This window comes from Mesoplodon mirus (assembly GCF_964341445.2).
Source record: "Mesoplodon mirus genome assembly, chromosome: X".
NCBI lineage: Eukaryota > Metazoa > Chordata > Mammalia > Artiodactyla > Ziphiidae > Mesoplodon > Mesoplodon mirus.
This window is the reverse complement of record NC_138981.1, coordinates 24,317,538-24,336,366: the sequence shown is the minus strand read 5'-3', so window position 1 is coordinate 24,336,366 and position 18,829 is coordinate 24,317,538. Positions and strand designations below refer to the sequence as shown.

At 44.1% G+C, this 18,829-nt stretch overlaps 1 protein-coding gene across 1 annotated transcript; it reads left to right on the top strand.

The window, feature by feature from the left end:
• Positions 1 to 15,211: 15,211 nt before the first annotated feature.
• On the top strand, positions 15,212 to 16,249 carry LOC309796947 (melanoma-associated antigen B4-like; the record flags this gene model as incomplete). The annotated part of the gene is made up of 1 exon (XM_082610345.1): positions 15,212 to 16,249. A coding segment is annotated over one exon (1,038 nt), but the record flags the coding sequence as incomplete, so codon positions are not given.
• Positions 16,250 to 18,829: the final 2,580 nt, after the last annotated feature.

The following is an 18,829-nucleotide window of genomic DNA, read 5'->3' as shown; positions in this document are numbered from 1 at the left end:
TTGAGAAAGAAAAACAGAGCTGCAGGAATCAGGCTCCCTGACTTCAGACTATACTACAAAGCTACAGTAGTCAAAGCAGTACGGTTCTGGCACAAAAACAGAAATATAGATCAATGGAACAGGAGAGAAAGCCCAGAAATAAACACATGCACCTATGGTGAATTAATCTACAACAAAGGAGGCAAGACTATACAGTGGAGAAAAGACAGTTTCTTCAATAAGTGGTGCTGGAAAAACTAAACAGCTACATGGAAAACAAATGAAATTAGAACACTGTTTTACACCATACACAGAAATAAACTCAAAATGGATTAATCATCTGAATGTAAGACCAGACACTATACTACTCTAAGAGGAAAACATAGGCAGAACACTCTTTCACATAAATTGCAGCAATACCTTCCTCAATCTGTCTCCTAGCGTAATGGAAATAAAAGCACAAATAAACAAGTGGGACCTAATTAACTCAAAAGCTTTTGCACAGCAAAGGAAACCACATACGAAATGAAAAGACAACTTACAGAATGAGAGAAAATATTTGCAAACAATGCAACCAACAAGGGATTAACCTCCAAAAATTACAAACAGCTCATACAGCTCAATATCAAAAAAAACCCAAACGACCCAATCAAAAACATGGGAAGAAGACCTAAATAGACATTTCTTAAAAGAAGACATACAGCTGACCCACAAACACATAAAAAGATGCTCAACATCACTAATTATTAGAGAAATGCAAATCAAAACTACAGTGAGGTGTCACCTCACACCAGTCAGAATGGCCATCATCAAAAAGTCTACAAACAATAAATGCTGGAGAGGATGTGGAGAAAAGGGAGCCCTCCTACACTGTTGGTGGGAATGTGAATTGGTACAGCCACTATGGAGAACAGTATGGAGGTTCCTTAAGAAACTAAAAATAGAGCTACCGTATGATCCTGCAATCCCACTCCTGGGCATATATCTGGAGAAAAACATGGTTCTAAAGAATACATGCACCCCAATGCTCATTGCAACACTGTTTACAATAGCCAAGACACAGAAGCAACCTAAATGTCCATCAAAACATGAATGGGTAGGGCTTCCCTGGTGGCGCAGTGGTTGAGAGTCCGCCTGCCGATGCAGGGGATACGGGTTCGTGCCCCGGTCTGGGAGGATCCCACGTGCCGCGGAGCGGCTGGGCCCGTGAGCCATGGCCGCTGAGCCTGTGCCTCTGGAGCCTCTGCTCCGCAGCGGGAGAGGCCACAGTGGTGAGAGGCCTGCGTACCCACCCCCAAAAAAATGAATGGGTAAAGATGGGGTACGTATATACAATGGAATATTACTCACCCATTAAAAAGAATGAAATAATGCCATTTGCAGCAACATGGATGGACCTGCAGATTATCATACTAAGTGAAATAAGTTGGACAGAGAAAGACAAATATCATATGATATCGCTTATACGCAGAAGCTAAAAAAATGATACACATCAACTTATTTACAAAACAGAAACAGACTCACAGATATAGAGAATGAACTTATGGTTACTGGGGTTGCGGGGTGAAGGGTGGGGTGAGGGATAGATTGGCAGTTTGGGATTGGCATGTACACACTGCTATATTTAAAATAGAAAACCAACAAGGACCTACTGTATGGTACAGGGAACTCTGCTCAATACTCTGTAATAACCTAAATGGAAAAAGGATAGATACACGTGTATGTATAACTGAATCACTAATGCTGTACACCTGAAACTAAACATTGTGAATCAACTATACTCCAATATAAAATAAAAATGTTTTGAAAAACTTCCTTTAGTTGCATGTCCTTGCCAATACCTGGTATGGTCAGACTTTTAACTTTTAGATGTTCTAAAACATGTTCAGTGATATCTCACTATAGTTTCATTTTTATTTCCCTAATGATTAATGATTAAACACACATATATCTTTACCATCCATTTATCTTCTTTGGAGGAGTACTTTTTCACTCTTTTGTTCATCTTATTTCACTGGGTTGTTTGCTTTCTTTCAGTGATTTGAGTTTGTATATATGTGTATATTCATGTGTGTGTATTCATATAAGTGTACATGTTCTTTTATATATATCATGGATAAAACTCATTTTTGAGAAGTATCGTTTCTATTTTCATCCTCTTAACAATGTCTTTCAAAGAGCAGACGTTCTTCATTTGTGAAGTCCAATTTTTCTTTTTCTCTCTTATGCATTATGCTTTTGGTGTTGTATATAAGAAATCTTTGATAATCCCAGGCAATTAAAATTTTCTCCTACGTTTTCTTCTTTAAGTTTCATAATTGGGGGTTTACATTTATCCCTAGGGTCCATTTTCAATTAATATTTATATGTCGTGCTAGGTATGGATGGGTGTTCTCTCCCTCTTTTTTTTTTTTTTGCACATGGACATCCAATTGTTCACGTATCACTGTAGAAAATCGATTGACCATATATATTGTCAATGCAACAGTTTTCTAAATGATTCTAAAATTTAGTTGCACTTTGTCCAAAACCAGTAGGAAAGCTTTAATCAAAGTAGTCACAAAATGGAGCAACAAAGAACTTCAGTTACAAACTGCAAGTATTAAAAACAAAGCATATAAAAAAGGAATTATTATAATGACACCAAAACCTCAGGCAACAAAAGCAAAACTAAACAAGCGAGACTACATCAAAGTAAATGTTTTACATAGCAAAGGAAACAATCAATAAAATGAAAAGGCAACCTATAAATTGGGAGAAAATATTTGTAAACCGTATATCTGATAAGGGGTTAATATCCAAAGTATCTAAGGATCTCCTATTACTCAAAAGCAAAAAACAAAGAACCCAATTAAAACATGGTCAGTGGACCTGAATAGACATTTTTTCAAAGAAGATAAACAAATAACTAACAGGTATATGAGAAGATGCTCAACATCACTAATCATCAGGGAAACGCAAATCAAAACCACATGAGATATCACCTCAGACTTGATACAATGTATATTACCAAAAAGACAAGAGATAACAAATGTTCCTGAGGATATGGGGAAAACAGAGCCCTTATACACTCTTGGTGGGAATGTAAATTGGTACAGCCATTATGGAAAACACAATGGAGGTTTCTCAACAAAACTAAAAATAGAACTACCATATAATTCAGTAATCCTACTTCTGGTACATAAGCAAAGGAAATGCAATCAGTGCCTTGAAGAGGTATCTGTGCTCCCATGTTCATTGCAGTATTATTCATAATAGCCAAGATATGGAAACAACCTAAGTATCTGTTGATAGAAGAATGAATAAAAATGGAATGTGTGTATGCATGTATATTAGTGTATATTATTAGAATATGATTCAGCCTTAAAAAAAGGAGATCCTGCCATTTGCAACAACATGGGTGAAACTGGAGGTCATTATGCTAAGTGAAATAAGCCAGACAGAAAGACAAAACAAACAATAACAACAATAAAAGACCCTGCATGATCTCACTGATATGTGGAACCTAGAAAGTAGAATACACAGAAACAGAGAGTAGAAGGTAGAATGGTGGTTACCAGGAGTGGGGAGGTGGGAGAAATGGGGAGATGTTAGTCAAGGGGTAGAAAGTTGTAGTTACATAGTATGAGTAAGTCTAGAGACGGATGTTGGGCAAGATGCCTATAGTTACAAATACTGTAATGAAGACTGGAAATTTGTTAAAAATGTACATTTCAGGTGCTCTCATCACACACACTAATGGAACTATGTGAGGAGATATGTTAATTAGCTTGATTTAGTGATCATTTCACTAGGTATATCAAATTATCATGTTGTACACCTTAAGTATATACAACTTTTCTTAAATAGATAAAAGCAAGGGAGAAGCAGATGAAATTTAATTATGAGAACTTTAAAGAAGTATAACATCTCATTTTGAAATTTTATAACTGTGCCTAGAAATCTAGATGTGTTGGAAGGATATTTTGACGGAGCTCATATTTCTAACTGAAAAAATTTATATTCTGTTCTGAAAAGGAGAGAAGTTGAAAGAACATGATTGTGTGGCATTTCAATCCAGTGAAATATTTTTTAAACATCATATATACAAGCAACTCATTTGTTAAGTTTTGCCTTGGGAAAATATTTGTTCAAGAAAGTTACTCAATATGGGTGAAAAAATAAAATATTTGGAATTATATATTCACACCTTGCAATAGGAAGAACAGGCCTAAGAATGTCCTCCATTTAGCAGGATTGGCCAGAGTTTACCAGGCAACTTGGTACCTGTACAAGAGACACTTTTCTCAATTAGCCTTATTGAAACCTACAGAGAAGAGGCATAAGAAGTTATCAACAACTTAAGTTTATTAGTCAGGAGGACCTTCAAGATGGCAGAGGAGTAAGACGTGGAGATCACCTTCCTCCCCACAAATAGATTCAAAATACATCTACCTATGGAACAGCCCCTACAGAACACCTACTGAACGCTGGCAGAAGACCTCAGACTTCCCAAAAGGCAAGAAACTCCCCACGTACCTGGGTAGGGCAAAAGAAAAAAGGAAAAACAGAGACAAAAGAATAGGGACGGGACCTGCACCAGTGGGAGGGAGCTGTGAAGGAGGAAAGGCTTCCACACACCAGGAAGCCCCTTCGCGGGCGGAGACTGTGGGTGGCGGAGGGGGAAGCTTCGGAGCCACGGGGGAGAGCGCAGCAACAGGGGTGCGGAGGGCAAAGCGGGGAGATTCCTGCACAGAGGGCCGGTGCTCACCAGCACTCACCAGCCCGAGAGGCTTGTCTGCTCACCCGCCTGGGCGAGTGGCGGCTGGGAGCTGAAGCTCAGGCTTCAGAGGTCAGATCCCAGGGAGAGGACTGGGGTTGGCTGTGTGAACACAGCCTGAAAGGGGCTAGTGCACCGCAGCTAGCCGGGACAGAGTCCAGGAAAAAGTCTGGAACTGCCTAAGAGTGAAGAGACCATTGTTTCGGGGTGCATGGGGAGTGGGGATTCAGAACACCACGTAAATGAGCTCCAGAGATGGGCGCAAGCCATGGCTATCAGCAAGGACACCAGAGACGGGCATGAAACACTAACGCTGCTGCTGCAGCCACCAAGAAGCCTGTGTGCAAGCACAGGTCACTATCCATACCTCCCCTCCTGGGAGCCTGTGCAGCCCATCACTGCCAGGGTCCTGTGATCCAGGGACAACTTCCCCAGGAGAACACAAGGCACGCCTCAGGCTGCTGCAACGTCACACCAGCCTCTGCTGCCACAGGCTCGCCCCGCATTCCATACCCCTCCCTCCCCCTGGGCTGAGTGAGCCAGAGCCCCCCAATCAGCTGCTCCTTTAACCCCCTCCTGTCTGGGGGAAGAACAGAAGCCAGAGGGCGACCTACATGCAGAGGCGGGATCAAATCCAGAGCTGAACCGCGGGAGCTGTGCGAACAAAGAAGGGAAAGGGAAATTTCTCCGTGCAGCCTCAGGAGCAGCGGATTAACTCTCCACAATCAACTTGATGTACCCTGCATCTGTGGAATACCTGAAGAGACAAAGAATCATTCCAAAATTGAGGAGGTGGACTTTGGGAGCAACTGTAGACTTGGGGTGTGCTTTCTGCATCTAATTTGTTTCTAGCTTTATGTTGATCTTTTTAGTATTTAGAGCTTATTATCATTGTTAGATTTGTTTATTGATTTGGTGGCTCTCTTCCTTTTTCTTTTGATATATGTATTTTTTATTTTCTCTTTTTGTGGTGTGTACATGTATTCCTCTTTGTGTGATTTTGTCTGTATAGGTTCACTTTTACGATTTGTCCTAGGGTTCTGTCTGTCCATTTATTTTTAGTATAGTTTTTAGCGCTTGTTATCATTGGTGGATTTCCTTATTGGTTTGGTTGATCTCTTCTTTTTTTATTACTTTTTAATGTTTCACTGTAATACTTTTTTATTTTAATAACTATTTTATTTTTCTTCATTTTTTTCCTCCCTTTTCTTCTGAGCAATGTGGCTGACAGGGTCTTGGTGCTCTGGCTGGGTGTCAGGCCTGAGCCTCTGAGTTGGGAGAGCCAAGTTCAGGACATTGGTCCACCAGAAACCACCTGGCCCCTCATAATATCAAACGGCAAAACGTCTCCCAGAGATCTCTGTCTCAACACTAAGACTCAGCTCCACTCAATGACCCGCAAGCTCCAGTGCAGGACACCCCGTGCCAAACAACTAGCAAGACAAGAACACAACCGCACCCATTAGCAGAGAGGCTGCCTCAAATCATAGAAAGGTCACAGACATCCCAAACACACCACCACACGTGGTCCTGCCCACCAGAAAGGCAAGATCCAACCTCATCCACCAGAACACAGGCACTAGTCCCCTCCACCAGGAAGCCTACACATCCCACTGAACCAACCTTACCCACTGGGGGCAGACACCAAAAACAACGGAAATTAAGAACCTACAGCCGGTGAAAAGGAGACCCCAAACACAGTAAGTTAAGCAAAATGAGAAGAAAGAGAAATACACAGCAGATGAAGGACCAAGGTAAAAACCCACCAGGACAAACAAATGAAGAGGAAATAGGCAGTCTACGTGAAAAAGAATTCAGAGTAATGACACTAAAGATGATCCAAAATCTTGGAAATAGAATGGAGAAAACACAAGAAACGTTTAACAAGGACCTAGAAGAACTGAAGAGCACACAAACAATGATGAACAACACAATAAAAGAAATTAGGGCCTCCCTGGTGGCGCAGTGGTTGAGAGTCCGCCTGCCGATGCAGGGGATACGGGTTCGTGCCCCGGTCTGGGAGGATCCCATATGCCGTGGAGCGGCTGGGCCCGTGAGCCATGGCCGCTGGGCCTGCGCGTCCGGAGCCTGTGCTCCGCAACGGGGGAGGCCACAACAGTGAGAGGCCCGCATACCGCAAAAAAAAAATAAATAAATAAATCAAAAAAAGAAATTAAAAATTCTCTAGAAGGAAGCAGTAGCAGAATAACTGAGGCAGAAGAACGGATAAGTGACCTGGAAGATAAAATAGTCAAAATAACTACCACAGAGCAAAATAAAGGGGAAAAAAATTAAAAGAATTGACAACAGTCTCACAGACCTCTGGGACAACATTAAACCCACCAACATTCAAATTATAGGGGTCCCAGAAGAAGAAGAGAAAAAGAAAGGGACTGAGAAAGTATTTGCAGGATTATAGTCGAAACTTCCCTAATATGGGAAAGGAAAGAGTCAATCAAGGTCAGAAAGCACAGAGAGTCCCATACAGGATAAATCTAAGGAGAAACATGCCAAGACACATAATTATTCAAACTATCAAAAATTAAATACAAAGAAAAAATATTAAAAGCAGCAAGGGAAAAGCAACAAATAACTTACAAGGGAATCCCTATAAGGTTAACACCTGATCTTTCAGCAGAAACTCTGCAAGCCAGAAAGGTGTGGCAGGACATATTTAAAGTGATGAAAGGGAAGAACCTACAACCAAGACTACTCTACCCAGAAAGGATCTCGTTCAAATTCGATGGAGAAATTAAAATCTTTAAAGACAAGAAAAAGCTAAGAGAATTCAGCACCACCAAACCAGCTTTACAACAAATGCTAAGGAACTTTTCTAGGCAGGAAACACAAGAGAAGGAAAAGACCTACAGTAACAAACCCAAAACAATTAAGAAAATGATAATAGGAACATACATATCCATACCTACCTTAAATGTAAATGGATTAAATGCGCCAACCAAAAGACATAGACTGGCTGAATGGATGCAAAAACAAGACCTATATATATGCTGTCTACAAGAGACCCACTTCAGACCTAGAGACACATACAGACTGAAAGTGAGGGGATGGAAAAAGATATTCCATGCAAATGGAAATCAAAAGAAAGCTGGAGTAGCAATTCTCATATCAGACAAAATAGTCTTTAAAATAAAAACTATTACAAGACACAAAGAAGGACACTATATAATGATCAAGGGATTAATCCAAGAAGAAGAAATAACAACTGTAAATATTTATGCACCCAACATAGGCGCTACTCAATATACAAGACAAATGCTAACAGCCATAAAATGGGAAATTTACAGTAACACACTAATAGTAGGGGACTTTACCACCTCACTTTCACCAAAGGGCAGATCATCCAAAATGAAAATAAATAAGGAAACACAAGCTTTAAAAGACACATGAAACAAGATGGAGTTAATTGATATTTAGGGGACATTCCATCCAAAAACAACAGAATACACATTCTTCTCCAGTGCTCCTGGAACATTCTCCAGGATAGATCATATCTTGGGTCACAAATCAAGCCTTGGTGAATTTAAGAAAACTGAAATCGTATCAGGTATCTTTTCTGACCACAACACTATGAGACTAGATGTGAATTACAGGAAAAAATCTGTAAGAAATACAAACACATGGAGGCTAAACAACACACTACTTAATAACCAAGAGATCACTGAAGAAATCAAAGAGGAAATCAAAAAATACCTAGAGACAAACGACACTGAAAACACGATGGCCCAAAACCTATGGGATGCAGCAAAAGCAGTGCTAAGAGGGAAGTTTAGAGCAATACAATCCCACCTCAAGAAACAGGAGAAATCTCAAATAAACAAGCTAACCTTACACCTAAAGCAATTAGAGAAAGAAGAACAACAACAAAAAAAACCAAAGTTAGCAGAAGGAAAGAAATCATAAAGATCACATCAGAAATCAATGAAAAAGAAATGAAGGAAACGAGAGCAAAGATCAAGAAAACTAAAAGCTGGTACTTTGACAAGATAAACAAAAGTGATAAACCATTAGCCAGACTTATAAGGAAAAAAAGGGAAAAGACTCAAATCAGTAGAGTTAGAAAGGAGAAAGGAGAAATACCAACTGACACTGCAGAAATACAAAGAATCATGTGAGATTACTACAAGCAACTCTATGCCAATAAAATGGACAACCTGGAAGAAATGGAGAAATTCTTAGAAAAGCACAACCTTCTGAGACTGAACCAGGAAGAAATAGAAAATATAACATCAATCACAAGCACTGAAATTGAAACTGTGATTAAAAATCTTCCAACAAACAAGAGCCCAAGACAAGATGGCTTCACAGGTGAACTCTATGAAACATTTAGAGAAGAGCTAACACCTATCCTTCTCAACCTCTCCCAAAATAGAGCAGAGGGAAGAAATTTCCCAAACTTATTCTACAAGCCCGCCATCACCCAGATACCAAACCAGAGAAAGATGTCACAAAAAAAGAAAACTATAGGCCAATATCGCTGATGAACATAGATGCAAAAATCCTCAACAAAATACTAGCAAACAGAATCCAACAGCACATTAAAAGGATCATACACCATGATCAAGTGGGGTTTATTCCAGGAATGCAAGGATTCTTCAATATATGCAAATCAATGTAAAAAACATATTAACAATTTGAAGGATAAAAACCATATGATCATCTCAATAGATGCAGAAAAAGCTTCTGACAAAATTCAACACCCATTTATGATAAAAACCCTCCAGAAAGTAGGCATAGAGGGAACTTACCTCAACATAATAAAGGCCATATATGACAAACCCACAGCCAACATCAACCTCAACGGTGAAAAATTGAAACCATTTCCACTAAGATCAGGAACAAGACAAGGTTGCCCACTCTCACCACTATTATTCAACATAGTTTTAGAAGTTTCAGCCACAGCAGTCAGAGAAGAAATAAAAGGAATCCAAATTGGTGAAGAAGAAGTAAAACTGTCACTGTTTGGATATGACATGATATTCTACATAGAGAATCCTAAAGATGCTACCAGAAAACTACTAGAGCTAATCAATGAATTTGGTAAAGTAGCAGGATACGAAATTAATGCACAGAAATCTCTTGTATTCCTATACACTAATGATGAAAAATCTGAAAGTTAAGAAAACACTCCCATTCACCACTGCAACAAAAAGAATAAACTATCTAAGAATAAACCGACCTAAGGAGACAAAACACCCGTATGCAAAAAATTATAAGACACTGATGAAAGAAATTAAAGATGATACAGATAGATGGAGAGATATACCATGTTCTTGGATCGGAAGAATCAACATCGTGAAAATGACTCTACTACCCAAAGCAATCTACAGATTCAATGCAATCCCTATCAAACTACCACTGGCATTTTTCACAGAACTAGAACAAAAAATTTCATAATTTGTATGGAAACACAAAAGACCCCGAATAGCCAAAGCAATCTTGAGAAAGAAAAATGGAGCTGGAGGAATAACGCTCCCTGACTTTAGACTATACTACAAAGCTACAGTGATCAAGACACTATGCCACTGGCACAGAAGCACAAGTACAGACCAATGAAACAGGACAGAAAGTCCAAAGATAAACCCACGCACATATGGTCACCTTATCTTTGATAAAGGAGGCAAGAATATACAGTGGAGAAAAGACAGCCTCTTCAGTAAGTGGTGCTGGGAAAACTGGACAGCTACATGGAAAAGAATGAAATTAGAACACTCCCTAACATCATACACAAAAATAAACTCAAAATGGATCAAAGACATAATGTAAGGCCAGACACTATAAACTCTTAGAGGAAAATATAGGCAGAACACTCCATGACATAAATCACAGCAAGATCCTTTTTGACCCACCTCCTAGAGAAAGGGAAATAAAAACAAAAATAAACAAATGTGACCTAATGAAACTTAAAAGCTTTTGCATAGCAAAGGAAACCATAAAAAAGATGAAAGGACAACCCTCAGAATGGAAGAAAGTATTTGCAAATGAAGCAACTGACCAAGGATAAATCTCCAAAATATAGAAGCAGCTCATGCAGGTGAATATCAAAAAAACAAACAACCCAATCCAAAAATGGGCAGACAGCCTACATAGACATTTCTCCAAGGAAGATATACACATCGACAACAAGCATGTGAAAGGATGCTCAAAATCACTAATCATTAGAGAAATGCAAATCAAATCTACGAGGTATCACCTCACATCTGTTAGAATGGCCATCATCAAAAAATCTACAAACAATAAATGCTGGAAAGGATGTGGAGAAAAGGGAACACTCTTGCACTGTTAGTGGGAATGTAAACTGATACAGCCACTATGGAGAACAGTATGGAGGTTCCTTAAAAAACTACAAATAGAACAACCATACGACCCAGCAATCCCACTACTGGGCATATACCCTGAGAAAACCATAATTCAAAAAGAGTCATGTACCACAATGTTCACTGCAGCTCTATTTACAATAGCCCGGAGATGGAAACAACCTAAGTGTCCATCATCGGATGAATGGATAAAGAAGATGTGGCACATATATACAATGGAATATTACTCAGCCATAAAAAGAAACGAAATTGAGCTATTTGTAATGAGGTGGATAGACCTAGAGTCTGTCATACAGAGTGAAGTAAGTCAGAAAGAGAAAGACAAATACCGTATGCTAACACATATATATGGAATTTGAGGAAAAAAATGTCATGAAGAATCTAGGGGTAAGACGGGAATAAAGACACAGACCTAATAGAGAATGGACTTGGGGATATGGGGAGTGGGAAGGGTAAGCTGTGACAAAGCGAGAGAGAGGCATGGACATATATACACTACCAAACGTAAAATAGATAGCTAGTGGGAAGCAGCCGCAAAGCACGGGGAGATCAGCTCAGTGCTTTGTGACCACATAGAGTGGTGGCATAGGGAGGGTGGGAGGGAGGGAGATGCAAAGGGAAGAGATATGGGGACATATGTATATGTATAACTGATTCACTTTGTTATAAAGCAGAAACTAACACAGCATTGTAAAGCAATTATACTCCAATAAAGATGTTAAAAGAAATCAAAAAAAAAGAAAAAAGAAAAAACAACATAGACAAAAGCAACAATATAAAAAACATACCTAGAAAGAAACCATACAAAAATGTATATAGGGCTTCCCTGGTGGCACAGCGGTTGAGAGTCCGCCTGCCAATGCAGGGCACACGGGTTCGTGCCCCGGTCCTGGAAGATCCCACGTGCCGCGGAGCGGCTGGGCCCGTGAGCCATGGCCGCTGAGCCTGCACGTCCAGAGCCTGTGCTCCGTGATGGGAGAGGCCACAACAGTAAGAGGCCCACGTACAGCAAAAAAAAAAAAAAAAAAAAAAAAAAAAAAGTATATAACCTACATGCAGGCAACAATAAGAATTTCCTGATTGACGTAGGAAAAAGAAGTCTCAACCAGAATAGTATGTTATGTGTACTCGTGAGGCACAGCTATTGTAAGAATACCGATTTTGTTTAATTCATTTACAGATTTAGTACCTTATCCATAGCAGCTGATGACAATCAAACATGGGCTCCTGTTTCCTGTACCCAAAATCAACCATGGAAACATTACAGAAGGAATAAAGAAAAAACATTAACAAACGCAAAAACACAAAACTAAATAATCCCTGAGGGACAATAAGTCTCCACTGAACTAGAACCTGAGTGTGGGCAGGTAGGGGGATGCCCTGAATTCGAGACAGGTCTGTAGCCTGCAAGAGAGGCAGATGACAGGATTGATTAGAGGAAAGCCTTTAAACTTGAGCCCTTGATTCTTCCACTGTGCTCTGGGACCATGAATCTCTACCGCTTCACTGAAGGAACCTGAGGCAGCATTTCAGAGCCCGCATGCCAGGAGCATGGGACACCAAAGATTGAGCTGGTTGTGGCAGTATGGTCCACAGGCTGTGAAATAACCATCTGAAACTTTGTTAGTGGATGGCGACTGGCCTTTTTAAATGATCATCTTAATAGACTATCACACACGGACTCAAAGAGAAAAGCAAGTAACACAGTACTTGTACAAAAGGACAGAAATTCATTTCTGAACTTCTGGGCAATGCCCCTGATGTCAACAAAGAGAGACCACAGTGAGAACTGTCAGGCTAAGGCGCCCCTTCACTAACTCCTCTGGGATTCTGTGGGGCATGGTTGGGGACAGGGATGGATTCATACCAGAGAAGGAAGGAATCGCAGGCCCTGCCAGCAGTCAACGTGATGACCTTGAGTGAGACCTGACGGGCTCCGAACCACAGAAGAGAGTCTCGCCTCCTTTCCCCTCAGCTCATCTTACCTGCAGCAGCCATCTCTGGGAGGCTCCAGGCAGAAGTGTCCAGATGAGATGTGCCTGCACTTCACACCAGCAGTCTCAGGGAGTTGATGTCTTTGATGTGAGGCCTTGGCCTCAGGTCAGCAGACGGGAGGTAGCCCAGCACCTACAGGGAGTCAAGAGAAGACACTGAGGGAGGACTGAGAGCACCATCCACCATAGAAGAGGGGGCCCCAAAGAGCCCTCACTGTCAGTCTCGGGGGACCCAGGCATGGCTGTGAGGCTCAGGCCCCCAGATACTTCCGGCTGGGGGTGCCGACAGAAATGAGAGCCAAGGTGTGACGCCTGCTGACTCAGCTCAGCAGAGGGAAAAGGTCCCAGAACCTGCCAAGAGTCAACGAAAGGCCCTCGTGCCAGGCCCGCGGGAAGCTCCCCTGGAACCACCCTCCGACCCCCTTCCCGCCCTGCCCCGCCCCGCCCCGGCCCCGGCCCCAGCGCCCGCCCCCCCATGCTGTGCTCCTGGAGCCCAGATGCGCATGACCGGATGTGACGTCCTCCTACGCACGCGGTGGGGGCGACGCCATTGTTGAGAGCTGCCGTCCGGTGAGGGTGAGCCGCAGGAGGAATCCCACGTCTCTTCAGGTGTCAAAGTGTGAGGTAACCCCAGAGAGAAGTGCGGGGATGCCCCCGATGTCCCCAATCCCCTTTCCCTCTGAAAAGAGGCGGCCACACAGGCCCCGCCCACCCCGCCCCTGCTCTCGGCCCGAGAGGCTCGGGCCTGGCCGTTAGGCCCAAAGTCCATCCGCTTCCCCCGAGGGGTCTCGGGCAAGGAAGGCCTCGCTCTGAGGCTGGTGGACCCTGGCTCACCTCAGTTGAGGGAGCGTCCCAGGCCCTGTGGAGTGAAGGATGGGACCCCTGTGGGGACCGAGGGGCTCCACACCCCAAAATGGCGGCCACGCAGACCCCGCCACTGACGTCGGCCTGGGAGCCTCCAGGCAGGTCTAAAGACTGAGAGGCTCCCTCAGTGCGAACGCGGACGGACGGACGGACGCGGGAGACCCAGGGACGAGGGGGCCTTGTTCTGAGGGGCTGGCCGCAGGTCAGCAGAGGGAGGATTTCCAGGGCACGGGAGGAGTCAGGGTGAGGACCGTCCTCCCCGTCGCAAGGGCACCTCAGAACCCCTCCCCTGTTGTCAGCCGCTTCCTTCTGGCCACACGCGGAGAAGGGAGGGCTGCTGTCTGAGAGGGGAGGTGCAGGCCAGCAGAAGGCGCGTCCCTAAGCACTGCCAAGAGTCAGCCCAAGCCCTTGAGTGAGGGCCAGTGGGGCCGCCAGCCACAGGGCCTCGACCTGTCTGCCGCACGCTGCAGGCTTGGTAAAACTCTGCCACGTGCGGCCGCCTGGTCACCCTCACTGGCTCCTAGTGAGACTCAGGGAGGTGCCGGCACTGGTGCGAGCAGATGGCCCTCGGGGCAAGAGAGGAGCTCCAGGCTGCACCGGCCGTCCAGGGAGGACCCCGAGTGAGGACTAAGGGAGTCACCCACCCCGAAGAGAAGGGACCAGAGAGAACATGGCCTGTCCCCTCCTGTCAACCCTTAAACTCCCAAAAAAGGACTGTCAGGCCGAGCCTGCCCGTAATTTCCTCTGCCAGGTCCAAGGGAGGTTAGAGCTTTGTTCTGGAGGGGCAGCCACGAGGCAGCAGAAGGGAGGGTCCCAGGGCCCTTCGGTGGTGGGCTGAACGCTCCCTCCTTTCCTCCTCCTGGGTGTCACGGAGGATGGTGGTGTCAACTTCAGAGCAGCAGAGGGCATGGGGGGGGGGGAGTCTTGCCAACAACTGTCATCCTGACTCTGAATGGGAACCGCGGGGACCTACCTCCCCTGCCAGCCCCCACTGTCACCCCCGTACCGCCCAGGCAGGGCTGGCTGGCTGTGCCCCAAGGCTCACCCGACCGTCCTCCACAGGGCTCTCAGGGGACAGGCTGAGCAGGAGAACAGGAGCCCTGTGGGCCCTCGGGCAGTGCCCTCAAGGACCCTGCAGAGGCGGCCTTGGTTAAAGCCAGGGAGGACTCTCCCCGCTGAAGGTGCTCACAGCATCTCCTTGTCCCTCCCCCAGGTGCCCTCGTTGCCTGCCTTCCTGCCCACGCTCCCGCCTGCTGGCCCTGACCTGTGTCATCATGCCTTGGGGCCAGAACAGGAAGCGCCGTGCCCGGGAGAAACGCCGCCAGGCCCGGGGGGAGACTCAGAGGCTCAAGGGTGCCCAGGCCACTGAGGCGGCGGCGGTGGCAGAGATAGAAGAGTCGCCCTCCTCCCCCGCTTCTGTTTCTCGGGGTACTTCCCCGAGCTCCTCTGTTGCTGGCACTCGCCAGGAGCCTCAGGGAGGCCCAGCCACGCGCTCTCGTGCTGCAGGGGTTTCATGCCCAGGATCTGAAGAGGGTGCCCAGAGCCAAGATGAGAAAAGTGCAAGTACCGCCCAGGCAGCACCTTCCGTTCACAGCACTTACACCGATCCTCTGACCAGGGAGGTCTGCAAGTTGGTGCAGTTCCTGCTGGATAAGTACAAGGCGAAGGAGCCCATCCCGAAGGCTACACTGCTGAATAGTGTCAACAGGAAGTACAAGAAGCACTTCCCTGAGATCCTCAGGAGAGCTTCTGAGTACATGGAGCTGGTCTTTGGCCTCGAGCTGAAGGAAGTCGACCCCAGCAGTGACTCCTACGCCCTCATCAGCCAGCTGGGCCTCCCCAGCGAGGGAAATCCGAGTGGTGTGTTGGGGCTGCGCACGGCCTGTTTCCTGCTGACTGTCCTGAGCAAGATCTTCGCGAATGGCAACTGGGCCACCGAGGAGGAGCTCTGGGAATTCCTCAATGCGTTGGGTTTGTATGCTGGGAGGAGCCACGTGATCTTTGGGGAGCCCAAGAGGCTCATCAAAGATCTCGTGCAGCAGAAGTATCTGATGTACCACCAGGTGCGCCACAGCGATCCCCCGCGCTATGAGTTCCTGTGGGGCCCGAGAGCCTGCGCTGAAACCAGCAAGATGAAAGTGCTGGAGTTTATGGCCAAGATCAATGATACCATCCCCAGGGCCTTCCCAGATCTCTATGAGGAGGCTCTGAAAGATGAGGAAGAGAGAGCAAGAGTGAGAGCCGCGGCCAGGGCTTTAGCTGTTGCTGAGCGCAGAGCACATTCCAGGGCCAAGGCCCGCAGGTCCTCCCACGTGTAGGGAGGGCGGCCGCGGGCAGACTGCTCACTTTGTTTTGGAAGAGAGCAGTCAAGCTCCTAAGTAGTGCAGAATAGTATTGGTTGAGGGAACAAAACATATATGTTCTTACAGTTTTAAGTAGTATGGTAGCTTAGGTGCAGTTAGTTTTAATAAAATATATATTTTTTTCTTTTTTCCATATGAAGAATACCTAGTTAAGATAGACAGATGATAGGTAGATAAGTAGGTAGAGAGATGCTAGATAGATAGATTTATGATAGAGATGTTTAGTATCTTTTCAAATGTTATTACTGCATTGAAGGTTTATTTTGCTTCAGAATCAAAGTGTATTAATGTCATGGATGTCATGTTTATTGATGTTCAGTTTTAAGATTAAGAGTTTGCTATTTGTAAAAAAAAACTGAAAAGCCTTCACTATTTTCCTTTTGCTACAGAACAAGGTAACATGGCATTGGAATAGGATTTTTCATGGAAATGAGAAAGAATCCCACAAGAAAATATTTGGGATCTCAAAATGGTGATACAAAAGTAAAAGCTGGTTAATTCTTTGTTTGCCTTCTTCTCTTTCTCTTTGCTTGTAAAATTAAAGAATATATACCTAGCTTTGCTTAGGTTATTCAAACTGTTTGAAAATTAAACCATGGTAAATAAGACTTCTTGGTCATTCCTTCTTTTTTCTCTCAAATTAATCGACCATCTTCTCTTTGGAAGCCTCTCCAATACTACTATGGTTGGTAAGAAAATGAAGACCAAGCCACTGCCCATAGAATTTTGAGAGTCTAGCATCGGCTATCATGTAAGGAAGATGGTGAGATACACTCTAAGAAATAAACAAATGAACTTTTTTTTTTTTTTAAGTGAGGGTGTGGAAGAGGAGGTTCCAAATGAGAGCAAGGAAGTGTAAGTTACCTGATGAAGGCCGCGTTGGGTCTTGGGAAACTTCTAGTCCCTCGGCAGGAAGTAATTATCAGTCAGGATGCATGGTGGGCTAGATGAAGCTGTGGGAGTGATGGAAAGGGCCACTCAGATGGTGTTTCTCAGAGTTGATAGACTAAACCTGGAATGGAAAACATATCTTCACAGTTAACTTTGGGATGTGGAAAAACCAGAGAGAACCCCCACCTAGGGAATGGAAGGGGTCCTACGCGCTTGCCCCAGGGCAAGTGAACACTCAAACTAGGTGTTTTAGGCATGAGCTGTCCAGAGAGTTTCTGAGAAATAAAGGTGATACTCATTGAAATGAGATGCCAAGAAGCCACTGGACTGTCTCTCTTTTTGTGGGATGGGATTGCCAGAGCTCGCTCCGTTCAAAGGGCATTTTAATTAGGTTATTTTGGGTGTAATTTGGCCAACTCTAAGGGAGGGCTCAAATTTTAGTGGCAATGGTATGAATGAAATGAGGGGTGGTTTGGATGAAAAGGCACCTGGGAGGGAAGTTGTTGGTCCTTGAGACAAATGAACTAGTTGCATCCATCTGGAGAAGATGACCCCATACCAATATTAAAACAAATGCTCTAATAGGGAAATACTACTTAGTTTTACTCGCTTGGCATTTTGGCTGATGTGGATTTCTATATTGTTTGCAGTTGCATATTCTCTAATGTAGGCTGGAAATAAAATTCTGTGAAGGAAGTTTGTTATCATTTGGGGTCAAAATCATCTTAGTAATAATTGCCATTCATTGAAAGTCCCAAACTTTCTCTCAAACTGCCAGGTGGTTTACATACATAGGCATGCCTGTGGTTCTACACTATAGACTTTTTCAGACTCATTTTGCAGATAAAGAAGTTGGAATATTCTCAAATTCAAGGCTGGTAAGTGACAGGAGCTGGACTGGACCCTGGCTCTGAATCCCTCTAGAGCCCACACTGTGCCACTCCTCCCAGGCTGAGGCCGACCTTGGGTCGCTTCATTTTTCTGCTCACTAGTCCAAAATGTATTTCAGGTGTTAAAAAGCAGGACTTCATACCCCAAACATGGTTTTGGAATAAAAAGCTCCAGGAATAAGTAATAAAAATATGAAAATAAAAGTGAGGTACAAATAAGGAAAGAAAGAGAGAGCATTTGGTGACAATATGACTATCTATGAAGGAAATGTCAGTAAACCTCAAAAGATCAGGGGCTCACACAATCATTTAATTCAGCCCTTTCCCTGTAGAAAGTAAATCTATTAGAATTGAGGTTATATAAGGCTATATCTGGCCAGTGAAGAGAAGGAAGAGATCAGTGTGTTTTCTCTGAGAGCACAACACCTGTGCTGGGGCCATTGCTTGGCTGCAGCTTCCCATCTCACAGCACTCCTGGGGCTCAACCTATTCTCTGCAAGAGTTGTTGTAGGGAGATCAATGAAGAGTGTGCAAGGATGTGGCATTTCCCAAGAAGCCTTTCATAGAAGAGAGAGGAGTCAAGGTGAAGACTGATGAATGAGGACTGAGGAGACAAAAACCACATAATAACTGAAGTCACAGAGAGACTGGCCTGTGTCTGCTCTCAGACTTAGAAGGCCAAGGCAGGGCTGCCAGGCTGAGCATCCCCTCACTTATTTTCAGGGTTTAGAGGAACCTAAGAGCTCTGGTCTAA